Source organism: Tursiops truncatus, chromosome 4, assembly GCF_011762595.2.
Source record: "Tursiops truncatus isolate mTurTru1 chromosome 4, mTurTru1.mat.Y, whole genome shotgun sequence".
NCBI classification, from domain to species: domain Eukaryota; kingdom Metazoa; phylum Chordata; class Mammalia; order Artiodactyla; family Delphinidae; genus Tursiops; species Tursiops truncatus.
This window is the reverse complement of record NC_047037.1, coordinates 133,641,655-133,658,391: the sequence shown is the minus strand read 5'-3', so window position 1 is coordinate 133,658,391 and position 16,737 is coordinate 133,641,655. Positions and strand designations below refer to the sequence as shown.

General features: G+C 47.2%; 1 protein-coding gene and 1 long non-coding RNA gene across 2 annotated transcripts in view; both read left to right on the top strand.

Moving 5' to 3' along the window:
- The first annotated feature begins 5,786 nt into the window (after window positions 1-5,786).
- RCAN1 (regulator of calcineurin 1) overlaps window positions 5,787-16,737 on the top strand; it is a 95,544-nt gene continuing 84,593 nt past the window's right edge. Inside the window, exon 1 of the mRNA XM_019922830.3 lies at window positions 5,787-6,157. Coding sequence (XP_019778389.1) covers window positions 5,924-6,157 — 234 coding nt within the window. The 5' untranslated portion in view covers window positions 5,787-5,923. The remainder of the gene's footprint in view (window positions 6,158-16,737) is intronic.
- On the top strand, window positions 6,164-13,566 carry LOC109547874 (uncharacterized). Its single transcript, XR_002173830.2, has 2 exons — window positions 6,164-6,720; window positions 7,877-13,566. It is a non-coding gene; the product is annotated as an uncharacterized lncRNA (long non-coding RNA).

The window sequence follows — 16,737 nt, the reverse complement described above, 5'->3', positions numbered from 1 at the left end:
AGCACCAGAAGACCATTAAAAATAACAGGGATTTTTAGGGGATTGGAGGTACAAACTCTTCTGTATAAAATAAGCTACATGGATATATTGTACAACCCAAGGTATGTAACCAATCATTTAAAAAATTACAGGGATTTTTAAGAGGGGATTGTAAGAATGAAACTTGAGTAGGGAAAATCATTCCTTTCTCTAAAACAAACGAAAACAGCAACAACATAGGACATATTTTCATTCATTTGACGGGAGGTAATAAAATGGAAATTTTCAGTTGGGTTATTTAAAGGGTTTACTGGTTTGAGCAGTCTTTGGAAAAGTTTATTCTTTGTAAAAGCAAACACTCAAAGGCAGCTATTTGCCTTCTATCTTAAGTTTTTAAATGTCTATAATTTCCCGGAATGTGCAGAAATGCCTTTGGTTCATTTAATAAGCATTCAGCGGGTGCCTCCTGCACACAGCCCCCTCCCATTTCCAGAAGAAAATAGGAAGAGATTGAAAGTGTCCAACAGCGAAACTTTCCCACCTGGCAAATGAATAGACTGGTTTATCTTCGCACGGGCATGTTTGCATAACTGGGCTGCGTTAGATGCAAGAGACAGGTGCTGAGAACAGAAATAACCAAATGTAGCTTTCTCAGCACCTCTTCGCCTTCTGCATTCTGTATTTGTGATGGCTGACACGAAGGAAGTGTGAGGGGAGGAACGTGAATGGGAGGTGGTAGTAGGATATACACTAATTGAAATGTGCATCCCTTCCCCCATTTCAAAAAAAAAAAAAAAACCAGAATCACTGAGAGCAGCTCTTTACCCATGTTGGGTTCCCTTCTTTTCTGGGTATCTAAAGATGTGGATCAAATCTGCTCCTTCAAGCCAATGAGGAGGAAAGGCTCGCTGGATAGAGGCCAGAGCAGGAAGCAAGGACAAATCTTAGATTCCACTGCCACTGTTAGAAGAAGAGGGTCAGCTAAGAATTCCCAAAGGATGCTTCAGGAATTTTGTATCTGTGTTATGGTGAAATAGCTCTTAAAAGACTACCCTCTCAAGTTTAACTGATTTCATCCTTAAAAGTGTCTGCACTTGGGAATTCCCTGGCAGACGAGTGGTTAAGACTCCGAGCTCCCATTGCAGGGGGCGCAGGTTTGATCCCTGGTTGGGGAACTAAGATCCCCGCACGCAAAGAGGTGTGGCCAAAAAGAAAAACCCTAAAAGAAAAAATAGAAATGTCTACACTCATACTTAAGTAGCATGTTTTGCTTCGTTTTTGCCTGTGCTGTTGACAGCTCGTATTTTCTGTTTTTTCCTCCTTGGGAGAGACCACTGATTGCTGATGTTAATTGTTAGAGTCCGTGGGTGAAGGCATAAGTCACAGCGTCTGCTTTTCTTAAAGACAGAAGTTACTATAAAATTTTATTTTCTAGATGGAAAGGAGAATCTGACATTTTATTACTAAAGGTGTCTTCTGCGGTCGGGCAAGAACCTTGGGCACCCAGATGTGGAAGGCATGATGCTAATCCTATTTATTGAGAGTGTCAGTGGAAAAAGGTTGCCTGTCGTATCAGTAAACAAAGAATGTTGCAGCCATCGAGCCATCACATTACAGCCTCCCCAAAGGTGACCCCTGAGGGAGCACATAATAGAAATAGGATGCCCACCATCAAGCCATCAGTCTGCAGCCACCCCCGACAGTGCCCCCTGAGGAGACTCACGATGAGAAAGCACAGTATACTGGCCCCAGATAGCTAAGGTGCATATCAAAGGAATGATTGCACTGAGCCCAGATTCTTGCATCTTCCCACATAGAGAAAAGTGATCAATTCTTTAACTTGACACGTCTGGTTTTCTTGAGTTAAGAATAATCTTTTGATGTTCCAACTACCTGGTCTTTTTTGCAAAGACTCCTTTATATCCTGGATCCTCCCTTACCTCTTTGGAACTGTCCCTCAGAGCAAATCCCTGGCTTAAGTCCTCAGTATGTCCACCGAATAAAACACAATTCTCAACTTTCAGGTTGTGCATTATTTTTTCAGTAGACAAGAGCTTCCATCATTTCGCTCTGATATTTTGAGAGCTCTCTCTGTCTCAAACAGCTCACGCAGCACTGGCCCTGCCTGTGTGAGAGTGGGCCCTGCCTGGCCGGCTCTTCCAGGCATCATCACTTTGAACTGCCTGAACCTCTTACTTTCTGCTCTCAATCCCCTTACGTCTCCCTTTCCCCTTCTTTGTCTCTGCTTTATTTTCCCTCTCCTCCACTATTTTGCTTTGGTTCCTTCCCCTTTTCTGTTTCCTATAGTCTCAAAGGGCAGAGGCAGTGCCGGGATGAGAGAAAGAAAGCTGGTGTCCTGCTTCGCCATTTGCTGCGTGTTTGCTTATGGGGAGGTCACTCCATTTCCTGGAGCCTCAGTTCTAAGGATCTGGAGTCATATTAACTCTTTGTGAGAACGAGGTGAGCTAGTTTAGGTGTACCCCCATTAACTATTTAAGAGCCACCCCAATAAAATTGATGTTATTACTGCAGACATACAAACAACTACACAACATTACCCTCTTTGTTGCCTGCGGAGGGAGAGGAGAGAGAGAAACGTGGGACTCCGAAGTCACTGAAGGAATGTGTGAACATTCTGTGTCTTAGTGATGACTCATAGCGTTCCAAAGTCAATCACAGGTAACTTTGTCTTCGTCACTTGCCTGAAGTGGAACTTGCTCTTTCCTCTCTTAGCTCAGTTTCTTTCCTTTGTACTTTTTGTCCACCAGGCCCAGTCCGTTTGAGTCAGTGGTCTAGGGAAAGCCGGGATTGAAAGAGCTTGCTGTCCTAAGGGTGATGACAACACAGACCAACCCGGCCATGGTTTGGCTGGGTGTTACTTTTCAAAAGTGGTGCCTGAGGGGCTTCCCTGGTGGCGCAGTGGTTGAGAGTCCGCCTGCCGATGCAGGGGACACGGGTTCGTGCCCCGGCCCGGGAGGATCCCACGTGCCGCAGAGCAGCTGGGCCTGTGAGCCATGGCCGCTGAGCCTGCGCGTCCGGAGCCTGTGCTCCGCAACGGGAGAGGCCACAGCAGTGAGAGGCCCGCGTACCGCAAAAAAAGAAAGAAAAGAAAGAAAAGAAAAAGTGATGCCTCATCCCCTTTGTTAGCTTTTTCAGAATGTCTGGCTGAGCTTTCAGATAGTTTTATATTCTGTGATGTCACCCACTCTGCCACACTTCATCTAACTCCTGACGGCCTTTATTACATTCTCTTTTCCGTAAATACCAGCTTTATTGAGATACAGTTCACATACCATAAAATTCCGTCTTTAAAGTGCAATTCAGTGACGGGTAGTATATTCATGGAGTTATACACACGTCACCACAATCCAAGTTAAGGAATTTAGTGCTTTTCTAAGTACGGGAAGATGCAAGAGTCTGGGCTCACTGAAATCTTTCCTTTGACATGCACCTCATCCTATCTGGGGCCAGTATCCTCTGTTTTCACATCCTGAGTTTCCTCAGGACTCACCGTAAGGAGTGGCTGCAGTCTGATGGCTGTCAGATGGCAGGTATTCTTTCCTTGCTGAGTTTCCTCAGGGTTTACCAGCTCACGTTGGAGAGCTGCAATCGCTGATGACTGTGCCATCCTTTGTTTACTGATATGGCAGGAAATATTCCATTTCTCATCCCCCTTTCTTTATTCCCCCAGTCCCTGGCAACCACTACCTGCTTCCTGTCTCTATGAATTTGCCTACTCTGGACATTTCATATTCATGGAAACATACAATAGGTGGCGTTTTGTGACTGGCTTCTTTCACTTACCATCATTTTCAGCGTTCGTTCATGTTGTAGCATGTATCAGTACTTCGTTCCTTTTTATGGTTGAATAATATTCCATTGTATGGATCTATATCTGGTTTACCCATTCATCAGTTGATGAACTTTTGGGTTATTTCTACTTTTTTGGCTACTGTGAATAATGGGGCTATTAACCTTCCTACATAGACTTCATTTTATTTTATTTTTTGCGGTACGCGGGCCTCTCACTGTTGTGGCCTCTCCCGTTGCGGAGCAACAGGCTCCAGACGCGCAGGCTCAGCGGCCATGGCTCACGGGCCTAGCCGCTCCGCAGCATGTGGGAACCTCCCGGACCGGGGCACAAACCCGTGTCCCCTGCATCAGCAGGCGGACTCTCAACCACTGCGCCACCAGGGAAGCCCCTACATAGACTTTTGTGTGGACATATGCTTTCATTTCTCTTGGGTAGATACCCAGGAGAGGAATTGCTGGGTCATGCGACAACTCTCTCTGTGTTTAACTTTCTGAGGAATGGCCAAACTGTTTTCCTGAAGTGGCTGCACAGTCTTACATTCTCACCAGCAATAGGTGATGGTTCCAATTTCTCAAGATCCTTGTAGCACATTCTCTTTCATGAGTTATCTCTGCACGCATACCACAACTCGCCTTTGATTTAAACTCCTGAAGTGCATGAACTGCACTGAGATTGTCAGAATAGCAACCACAGCACACGGCAGGTTCTGAGTAAATCTCAGCTGTTAGTTGGATAAACTTTTTATTATAATCACTACAGCTCCTATGTAGAGGCCTACGTTAGGAGAATATACGGGTCTAATTTCACGTCTTCCAAAGACACCTACACATAAACCGTACTGCCGTTTATTGGGCCCTTACTGTATTCTTACCATATATGACGTAATTTTTCAGAGGAGGAAACTGAGATTCAGCTTACTTGTCCAAGTAATTAACAGCAAAGCGGAAATTTAGACTCAGATTTTCACTGAACCACATTGCCCTTCACAGTGAAGGAATTCTATTTTGCAGGAAAGGTGGGAGGGGGAGAGGGAGAGAGAGAGACACTTATTAGAGGACCTCCGTTTTCTATCTATAAACTCCCCAAAGGAAAGCACCAAGGTTTTACTTCTTTCGTTAGCTCATAATGTTCACAGTACATAGTAGTAACTCAAAAAAAGTATTTCTGATTATATAAAATTTGAACAATGATATAATGACTAATAAGCTAAAATCTAAAAGTAAGGTATTGTCGCCGGGGGTGGGATGAATTGGGAGATTGGGATTGACATATATACACTACTATATATAAAATAGATAACTAATGAGAACCTACTGTATAGCACAGGGAACTTTACTCAATACTCCGTAATGACCTACATGGGAAAAGAATCTAAAAAAGAGTGGATGTACGTATACATATAACTGATTCACTTTGCTGTACAGCAGAAACTAACACAACATTGGAAAGCGACTATACGCCAATAAAAATTAATTTAAAAATAAAAAAAGTAAGCTATCGTTAACCACGGTCTCCTTCAATTCACTATTGCGGCTATATCTGACAATATACGGTAAGTATCTAACCACTTGCCAAAGGCCATAGCCAGGACTATATCTCGTTTAAATCCCCCAAAGTTGGCCTATGTGCCTCAAAAACGTCACCCATGGGAACCACAGAAGCGCTGATTCTCCAGCTATTAACCCTGCGCCCAAGACACTGCCTGGCGCCTTCAACTGGCATCGGATGTCAGAAAAGCGGAACTGGCTGAAGAGACCTTTGCCCCTAACCAACATGGCCGCTCTGAGGCCTCAGGCTGAGGGCGGCAGAATGAGGATCATGTGAGAAGAATCCCGATCCTCCATTCGCTTTCTCTTCCGGACGGCGGGGGAAGATGACCCACGTGGGCCGGCCTTAAAGGGCCCATGTCTAATTCCGCCGGAGCTCCGCCCTCGTTGCCGGGCGGGCCGGGCGCGGAGCGGAACGGCGGCGGGCGGGGCCGGCACTCCGAGGCCGCGTCTCCGGGAGCCGTGGTGACCGCAGCCCGGTGCGACGCAAGCCCGAGGAGGTTAACCGCCCAGTCGGCGGACGGCAGAGCGCGAGGATCCCGCGCGAGCCCGGCACAGCCGGCGGGGGCGCACGGCCGCGGGGATGGAGGACGGTTTGGCCGGGCCGCGGCTCGGGGCGGCGGCCGAGGCGCGAGCGCAGCCCGGGGTGACGCTGCGGCCCTTCGCGCCGTTCTCGGGGGCTGCCGAGGCAGACGAGGGCGGCGGCGACTGGAGCTTCATCGACTGCGAGATGGAGGAGGTGGACCTGCAGGACCTGCCCAGCGCCACCATCGCCTGCCACCTGGACCCGCGCGTGTTCGTGGACGGCCTGTGCCGGGTGAGGGCCGGGCGGGGCGGCCGTCGGGCGGAGGGCGGACACTTGTTGCCGGGAGGAGGCAGCGCCGAGGTCCTGCCGGCCCGGGGCAGCCTCTCCAGCCGGGCCGCCGGCGGGGCGGGAGGCCACCCCCGGGGACGCGGCGACGTCCCCGGCCGCCCTGACGCGGTCCCCTCTGTCCCGGTTGGGGTGGGGGCGCGCTCCCCGAGGTCCCAGGTCCCCAGCACCTGCCGGGCCGCGCGCTGCGCGCCAAGGGGTAGCCTTTCACCTGGGCTAGTAACCCCCTCCTAGCGACGCTCCAGTCCCCGGGTGTTAACTCGGGTGGGGAGGGGGGCGACGTAGTAGGAGACAATCGGAGGATGAATTAGCTCCCCGAGCGGCCGGGGAGCTCTTATCGTCACCTGGGGGCTTGGACCGTGCCGAGCACTTACTCCTTTGAGGAGGGGGTCGCCTCATTCATGGGGAGGAGGAAACAGACGTTGAGCGGCGACGTGACTCAGTGTTACAAACAGGACGGCGTCTCGGCATTCTCAATCTGCACGCCTGGAAGCAAAGCCAATGTTTGGGTGAGGATCCGCGGTTGCTCATTATCTTGCACTTGGCCAGTTTTGGTGGAATGGTGTTGGGGGGAAGGGGCCCATTTTCTAGGCCTTTAGGATATTTAGTCTGGAATCTTGCTCCCTGAAGGGGTGACAGGAGACACTCAGTACAGGGAGAGTTGGATTTTTTTTTTTTCCTCTACATCCCCAGGGTTTAGACATGTTGGAGAGAGAGGGGGCAGGTATGACTAACCAAGGGCGGTGGGAAGGAGGAATTTATTTGGAATCTGCAATTAGTGTGCAGAATAAAATTTGGACAACGTAGGCGTTGCAGAATAAAGCCTGTCTTTGAGAGAGATGCCCCATTAGGAGAGCAGCTGTCAAAGAAAGTGCTGCTTTCAGTGCTTGGCTCTGAGTCTGCATACTGTCAATGAACTGTAGTCAGGGTGGCTGCCAAGAGGAACACCACTGTGGAACAGAGAATGGTGTGCTTAAGACCCATTTATTTATAATGTAGAGGCTCATCTACTCTCGGGATTTACAGGGGCTGTGTGCTTAGATGAGGTTCCATGCGTGCTTTCTAAAGGAACCATTGGCACAAATACAGGGTCTCACTCATTTTACTCTCCAGCCTTTTCTCTTCTTGAGGCTAAGGTCTAACAGCATATCAAGTCTCTTTCTTAAGGGTCCTAGGCTCTCATGCTAAAGAAACAAGATCAGATCATGTAAGATGCTGCTTGTTTGCCTAGCAATTCATAGTTTTACGGTCTTCCCAGTGTTGGGGACCATCCTGAAATTGCTTTGTCTGAAATGTTGCCCCCTTTGGTAGCTCTTCATGTTAACAAATATGTGTGGAGATTCTGCTGTGAGCCGGGCACTGTTCTAGGCTCTGAGGGCACAGCAGTAAATAAAATAGCATTCCTGTTTTCAGGGCTGGCATTTTTGTTGGGGAAAACAGACAGTAAACAAATAGATAGCAAATTTGTTAAGAGGTGTTGGTGCTATAGGAAAAAGTTGGCCTTGGAAGATGGGGGGGAAGGGGAAGATTGCTGTTTTACATAAAATGATCAGGGACAGGCTTACAAGGTGCTGTTTTGAGCAGAGACAATGGGCTGGCATTCATTCACTCATTCACTCATTCATTTATTCTTTTGCTGTTTATCGAATGCTTACTATGTTCCAGGTACTGTTTTAGGCCCAGTGGATAGAGTGATGAACACAGTGAGCTTCCTGCTTATGTACTAGCAGTTGAGGAAGAGATAGACAGTCAAAAAAAGTAAGTGAACAAGGTGATTTCAGATGGTGGTCAGTGCAGTGCAGGACATACCCAGGATGATGTGATCGGGAGTGACCAGGGAGAGGAGAGGGACTGGGTGGTATCAGTCAGGGCCTAACAGGAACCCAGTGATATCAGTCAGGGCCTAACAGGGACCCTACGGTATCAGTAAGGGCCTAACAGGGACCCTATGGTAACCAAGAACTGGTTAACTGGGGCAGGACTGAGGGAGTCAGAGGGAGTGTTGGGAGGAAGTCGTATTGCTGGAACCCTAGGAGAGGAGCCTCTTGGCAGGAGCTACAGACGTGGAGGGATGGAATTGAGATGCTGAAGCCACAAGTTGCAGGTAAGAAATACCCCAGCTCGCCCCAGCTTTCTGATCTCGTTGGCAGAGCCCAGCTGGCAGCCAGGAGGCCAGGGAGTCCAACCAATGCAGTCCGTAGGTGGGTCAGCCTTCCAGGGCCCAGAGAAGAGTGGAGAGAGCAGAGAATGGCTCTGGGATCAGTGCAGGTAAAGAGGACGTGCGGAGAGGGTCAGCATGCGGCCGCTTTAGACTGAGTGGCCCCGGAAGGCCACTCTGCACAGCTTGGACTTGCCTGGCAGGAAGAAGCTCCTCATGTAGATTTTGTGTGGCCGGTGTGCAGGCAGAGGGAATAGAGAATACAGAAGTTCCAGTGCAGGGATGAGCGAGTGTGCAGAGGGCGCAGTGAGGGCAGTGGTGGTGGCCGAGGTTGACGCAGCCGGGGAACGGTTCCACGGGAGCCTGGAGGCCCTGGGAGGGATTCGGATCCTGTTCTAGTTGCAAAGCTAGGTGGAGAATGTCTTTGGGGGAAGGAGGTTGGGTGGGCAGGAGAGGAAGCAAAGAGGCCCCTTAGGAGGCTCTTGACTTTGGTTGTCAGGGGAGCTGTGAAGGTGTCTGGACTAGGGTGGAGACGTGGGAGACAGTGCCTGTCCTTTCTATTCGGGGGTCAGGAGCCTCAGAATGCGGACAGGGGGAGCTCCGTGCCTTGGTTGCCCATCGCCAGGGTCCTGCAGAGACCGTTGGTAAGCCTTCCAGTAGAAAGATAAATTTCTCATTTAGCTGAAACCATTCCTCCAGGTGGGAAGATGTGGCTTCTGAGATTTCAGTCTGACGGCCTTATTATTTTGAAGGCCATTCTTATTAAAGCTGGAGTGTCACCTTTGGGTGGTGTAATGAAAACATGATTCTACTTCAGGTCAGTGGTATCTGACCCTTGAGTCGGCGGACCATTGACCGCATTGCCGACAAAAGTCCCTGTGCTGGTGGTGTGGCCACATCCTCTCTTTAACCAGTCTGTTGGAGGATCATCTGGGTGAGTGATGGTGTCTTAACCTGTTAGGGCTACGGTAACAAAATGCCACAGATTGGGTGGCTCATAAACAATAGAAATTTATTTCTCACAGTTCTGGTGGCCAGCATGGCTGGGTGAGGGCCCTCCTCTGGGTTGCAGACTTCTCGCTGTGTCCTCCCACGGTGGAAGGGATGGGGTCTCTTTTATAAGTGTGCTAATCCCATCATGAGGGCTTCATCCTCATGATCCCTAATCACCTCCCAACAGCTAGTACCATCACCTTTGGGGGTGAGGACATCAATGTATGAATTTGGGGGAAACACAAACATCCAGATGGTGGCAGATGGTGTGAAGGAAAAAGGCTATGTCAGTGTTCTTTAGGTGTGTTCATATCAGTCTCTAACCTTAATTGTAAAGTAAAGAAAAATTGACCTGAACTGCCAATTCATTTGGGAATTTATATTGGAAGCCCGTTTTCTAACTGTAACAGTTGGATCTGATATGTAAAATTTGTTTTTGTTAGCTGGATCATCAAATTATTATAAATAATTTATAATTAACATGTTCATTAAATGTTTATCTAAAAAATAACTGAAACTGTATCGTCATTAATTTCAAGCAATATTACTAGAGAGATTCACACCATTACAAATGAATGAAAACTTTTATTGAAATAAGGTTATTTTTGGTTGTACAGATATTTGCTTAGCATATTCCATTACTGTACTTTTTGTGAACATTTTTTCTTTTTACTGAGAAAGCAAAGCAGTGCTTTGAACCGGTAATTACATGTGCTTTGGATTGTTGGCAGTGGTTCGTTGGTTCCCTAGAATTAAAGGCTCCTTCAGTTGTCCCCAAGCTAACCAGAAAGTTAGAGTTCTCAAATAATATTGTTAATTTCCAGGCAGTAGATATAATTTCATAGAGTAATGGAAACGAATGCCATTTTTCTGTTGTCTGAGACCTGAATGTATATTTGATTGACAGCTCTGCTAGTGACTCACCTTTCTTAAAACAAATGCCCACATAAGATTTATGATACTGGCGTGACTTTCTTTTCAAAACATGAAATATTCTGATAAGGCATGAAAGGTGGTTGAGGGGTGTCCTTAAATTCTTTGTATCAGTGAAGACCCCTGAGAAACTCTCATGCCCAGGCCTCTGCAGACCAATTCCAGTCTCAGGGGCTGGGAACCACCTGGAACGCTCCCCAGGGTGAGTCTGATTGGGAGCCAAGGTTGCGGACCATTGTCTAGCCAGAAGGGGTCTAGCCTGACCAGAGTCATTGTTGTATCATGAAAGGATTATTGAATAATTGATCATTGGTTCCGCTTTCAGCCAGATCTGTGCCTTGATTTCCTCTAGTCCAAAATGGGAGTCAGGCCCCTAGTCGGGAGCCTCCCTTCTCCTAAGTGCCGTTTGACCTTGTGGCTGGAAAGCAGAATGACCGGCTGTCAGCCTGAGAGCCCAGCCTTTGGGCGGGTAACACACGAGATAAGAACACATACCTGAACGTGGGGTCGCCTCGGGGCTTTTGTACACATCCTCTCGTGCTGCTGCTTGCTCTCCACCAGACGTCAGCTCCCGGGCTCATCCCCCCAAAGCATGTATTTCGGTAGACAAGATATCACTCAGTAGCAATTTGATGATTGAAATGTTTGAAGCTCCAAGGTGGCACAGCTGAGATGCATAGTTTCCGCCTGTATGGTTGTATATGCTTGGCCGTGTATCCGCTTGTTCCCATCACAGTGTGTTGTAAAATGTGACATTCCAGCAGGGTGGTGACAGTTGGGAGTTCTATTACAGTGTAACATCCCCGCCTTCCTAGGCCATTTTCACTTTTCATCCTAGTGTCACAGGCATGTGGTTTCTGAGACTTAAATTAAGCATAAAATGTCCCCTGAAACCTCCTCAAGTGTGGAGAGATATTAAACCCAATATGGTATGGTTTCATTTATTTGGGAAAGTTCAGAATGTTGTAAGTTTAAAAAAACAAAAACCTGCATATTCTAAATGTGCAAAGTTTACTTTAGAAGTTATCCACTATTTCCCTAATTTTAGAATTTCTGACTCTTAAATCTATCTATCTATCTACATATGTATATATATTTTTTTAACGTCCGTGAGGTTCTTTTGATCTCTCCTCTCCACTTCCCTCCCTAACAAGGGTTTGGTCCCCTTTTCAGCACCCTCCATTGCTCAAAGCATTTCTTCTTCAGTAGCAATAGCTTTCGACGTTATTGCCAGCAACTCCCAAGACAATTACATAAGGGAGCCAAAAAAAGAAAAAGAAAAAAAAAATAGGCTCTGTGATAGAATAGCTAAAGCAGAGGCTGTTTGATTCCAGTGTTTATATTTCAGGCTCTATTCTTTCCTTCTTTCCTTTCTAAAAATGTCATCAGATGGCACAGTCTCCTCTTTTGCATACATGCCACTGAGGGGCCTATTTGCCCTGTTCTGTGAATGCATCACTCCTGTTACAGTGATTGCAGTTGTGCACGCATCAGTGTGTGTGTTGAGGGTAGGAGCAGGGAGGGGACTCCTCCGTGTGCGTTTTCTGTGCACAGTTGTTAGGACCCATTTCAAGGGCTGAGGGGGAGTGCCGGTCATTTGAAATACAATTCAATTGTGACAGAATGTTTTCCTTTGTAAATATGAATCACTGTCCAAACATGGGGACGCTGACAGTTAATGAGACAGTAAGTGACTCTGCTCTATTCTCTGAGCAGTGATGGGCTATACCATGGCCGTAGGAAGTAAAAATAGCTCTTCTACCCTTCTTGGGCAGAACAGAAACATTTTCAAACTTGAACATCAGGAAAATATTAACTCCCTTAATTCAAACTTTGACGTGGAAGAAAGGGTTGGCTTCGTGTTATGTAGATTTCAGTCACTGTAGAAATCCTTTATTTGATTTAGTTGGTGTCGAGTGTTTTTGTTTATATTTTTAACCTCTAAAGATTTCCTTGGGTTTAAAATGCTCACATTCCCCTTTGAAGTGTGTCCGTGCGGAGGCGATGCAGCACGGTAGTTAAGGGTATGAATCTGAAGCACACCTTTACCACTAACACCAGTGTGACCCTGGGGAAGCTGTTTACCCTACCGTGCCTTCACTTCCCTACCTGTAAAATGGAGGTGCCAGTAGCACTAACACCTTATGATGCACATAAAATGCTTGTCCCAGGGACTAGGACATAGTGAACACATAATGTAAGTTGTGTATTATCTACTGCTGTGTAACAAACTAACTCAAGACTTAGTAGTTCAGAACAATAAACATTTATTACCTCACAGTTTCTGTGGGTCAGGAATCCAGGGATGGCGTGTCCTGGTGCCTCTGCCTCAACATCTGCAACAAAGTACCAGCTGCAGTCTCATCTGACGGCTCAACTGAAGGAGCGTCTGCTCCCAGATTGACTCACGTGGTCTTTGGCAGGATTGCATTTCTGGTGGGTTGTTGGACTGAGAGCCCCAGTTCCTCAGTGGCTGTTGGCTAGAGGCCCCCCTCAATTCATAGCCACACAGACCTCTGGCTTCCATCAGAGCAAGGGAGAAAGGGCATGCAAGATGGAATGCAGTTCACAGTCTTCTTGTGACCTAATAATCTCAGAGTGATATCCCACCACTTTTACTGGATTCTCTTCATTAGAAGTGAGTCAGTAAGTGCAGCTCCCACTCAGGGGGGTGGGGGGCTTACACCAGGGCGTGAGTCCTGGTAAGTGGAGATTGCTGAGCCCATCTTACAGGCTGCCGACCACCAACCGTTACTACTTATTAGGACATTTTCTTCCTTGTAAACTTTTCTGACTTCTTGGAGCAGTTGATGTTCAGAAATGTTTATGAAGGTATTTCCTCATCTGATTTTTTTAGCTTCAGCTCTATAAAGAATACAGTTTTAGACTCTACTACTTAACATAAAATACCTCATTGATAGGTTTATAGCTAGGTTCATAGCAAAAGCTGTCAGCCACTACACTTCTGAACCAAGAGCTCAGGAAACTAGAGCTTTTTTATGTTGAGAAGGTTCAGTACTTTTCCTTTCATTACTAATTTCAGCAGGTGCAATGTGAAGTTCCCACGTGTAATCATAATTAACACCATAGGAAGAGGTGTTTGAGGTTGGCCTGAATTCAGAATTAAAAGACAAAAATGTTATTTGATTCAGAAAGCTAATTTTGGATTTTTTTCATGCAACGTAACAATAGCTTGTTTTACTTTATTACCTTTTTAATTTTTGTTAACTTTTCTGCTTTACTTTACAGATAATAAAATAGTTTCGATTCATTAATGTGAAGTGCTTTATGTGTAACATTTATCATTTCATCTTTTTATAAGAACTCTGTGAAATAGGTACTATTATTCCCATTCTGTGGACATGGAAACTGAGACCAGAGGAGGCCAAGTAACCTGTCCCAGATCACATAGCCAGTAAGTGCTGGCCCTATGATTCAAACCTGGTTTTAGCCAACTACAAAACCTGTGCTGGAATCATCTTGTATGCAGTAATGCACATGAATTTTTCATATCTTTCACAGCTTATTTAAACCCTAGGATATCTCTATGAAGAAAGTGCTTTTATCCACAGGAAACTGAGGTTCATAGGAGTTATAACTCTGTTATTCTCTAAGCCATTTATTTATATTTAACAGATCTATTTGAGTGCGTTTTGTTGATGATATTCTCGAATTCAAGCGGAAGGTGGTGCCTGGGCGCCGGAGTCAGGCAGACCCGGATTTGCATCCTAGCTCCATCACTTCACTCATTCATTCATTCATTCAACAAGTATTTCTGAGGGCCTCCTGTGTTCTGAGCACCGTGCTGGTTGCAAGGCCAGCTGTGGGACCCCAGGTGAGTCAGTCAACCTCCCCAGGCTTGGTCTCCCCCATTGCAGAAGGAGGACAATAAGCCCTACCCCACAGTCACGGTGAGGTCAGTGTGAGGGGGCTGCAGCGCCCTTGGTGAATGACAGACACGTCTCTCCCTTTGTGAAGCTCACAGGCCAGCAGGGAGGACACACACTTTTTAAATTGTGTGTGTTTTGTAAATATAACCAAAGAGCTTAACAGATCCATAACAAACCACACGTCCTTGGGCAAGATATTCACCCAGACCTCAGTTGCTTCATCTATGAAGTGACCGGGTTCAGCCCGGATCATCTCAGCGAGGTCACTTCCAGCTCTTCTGTCAGTGGAGCGCTTGCTCCCCTACAGACCTTTTCCAGTAGGAATTGACTCAAGGAGAGAATCTTTCCTAGCGTGACTCTAGTTCTCTTCCATCCAGCTTCCCAGCTCCTACCTGCAGGGGAGACAGAACTTTACCTCTGTCCATTCTAGGTTTTCAGCTGTGGCTCTTTAACGAAAAGGTGGGTCACAAGAGAAAAACAGAAGTCATTAATGCGTGCAGTACAGGTCAGGTGGGGGAACCCTCATCATGACGTGGAGGCTTAGAACTTGGCTTATGTAGCCTCTTCGGCAAAGAATAAATTGATAGAGAAATGGCAGGAGGGAGGAGAGCAGTTTCAGGCTTCCACATGGTAGCACACCGTGGGGAAGTAAATACGTGGGAGGAAACTGATGGGTGCGTTTGCAGATTCCTCTGTAAGAGTCTGGAGTCATCTCCATTAAAAGGGGCATTTATATCCCACCTATAAGCAGAAAAGAGGGACAAGATAGAGCTTTCTTGCATGTGTGCTTCAGAATTGCATTCAGCTTCAAATACCTTTTATGTCAGGCATATTTGGGGGGTGACATTCTGGTTTCCGCCATCCCCACTCTCATGCCTTTTCCTGCACTGGTCCGTGGGAGGCCTGTCTGCTGGTTTGTGGGAGAAAGGAGGTAAATTTCAGTCACTTACACTTGTGTCTGCAATTGGTCTTGGAAATTTCACCCATCGGAGAGGAACCTGTGTCAGAGACCATCCAACTGAGGCCAGCGCCGATTCTGTCCAGTTGCCATTTGAGGGTTTGCCAAATATATGACCCTACAAAGCCAGAACAATTGAGTGAAACTTTTTTTTCCTTAAGTTTTTCCATTATTGGGAACTTTTCCCAATCGCCTGACAGCTATTTCTTATTGATACGGTGACAGTACGTCCCAGTTTGTCCATCTGGTTCATGCCTGTTGTCCCGGGAAGGTTACTAGTAGTCCCCTCCTTCACTCTTAGGTTTGGGTCATCAATTATATATGTAGTTAGTAATTAAACAATTCAGGGACTTCCCTGGTGGCGCAGAGGTTAAGAATCCACCTTCCAGTGCAGGGGACATGGGTTCGAGCCCTGGTCGGGGAAGATCCCCACATGCCGTCGGGCAACTAAGCCCGTACGTACACCACAACTACTGAGCCTGCGCTCTAGAGCCCGGGAGGCACAACTACTGAGCCCGCGCGCCACAACTACTGAAGCCCGTGCACCTAGAGCCCGTGCTCTGCAGCAAGAGAAGCCACCGCAATGAGAAGCCCACGCACTGCAACGAAGAGTAGCCGCCGCTCGCCACAACTAGAGAAAGGCCGCGCGCAGCAACGAAGACCCAACACAGCCAAAAATTAATAAATTTAAGAAAAACAATGCATGAGAAGCACCCTGTTTACTTAGCACATACTGTTTGTCAAATATTTTATGTACATCATTTCATTTCATCCTTCTTACAGCTTTCTAAGATAAATGCTATATTTGCCCATTTTATAGATGTGGAAGGCTTCTGCTCCCTTTGCAAAACTCGTCAGCACGTAGAATCCCATGGCAGCTGGGCGTCAGACTCTGGGCGCAGCTACAGAACCGTGGCAGAGAGGACCTCAGGCTCAAGCCTTCAACTTCTCCAAGGAGGAATCTCAGAGCAGTGGCCACATTTCCTCAGGGGAGCTCACTAGATATTGGCAGAACTAGAATTTTCTCCCGACCCGCTGGTTACATTGCTCATCTAATTTCCTGTGAAATGATGTCCTCGCCTGCCACACCTCCCACCCCGTGCAAAGAATCCGGAGCATGAGGCAATGAGGAGGACAGCTAGAGCCCCGGCAGCTGAAACAGGCAGAACTGTCTCCTGTGCCACCGTTAGGGGGCTGCTGGAGAGCAGGGTACCTATGGTCCTTCCTGGTGGAAGGGCAGAGGAGGCTGTGCGAGAGCTAGTCCAGGGCTGTTCAAATACCAGCGCCTGCCACCAGGGGGAGGTCACCTCACATAAGTTCTGCGATGGAGTCTGGTGGTTGCCTTCGACTTTATTTCAGGCATCACAGACAGAGCGTGCGTTTTCGGAGGGAGAAGTCACTCTTTGTGCTGCAGAAGAAGCTATTATAATGATAAGTGTGTAGCTGGAACTTTAAACAGGAGACACACCCCCCTCTCTTCCATTCTCCCAGCAGAAAGCCAAGGGAGGGGACTCTCCCTGCTGCTGGGCAATGGGACCCCCTTTGGTTAGAACAGGAAACAGGGACGCTGTGCTCGCCTCAGAGAGTGACCCTC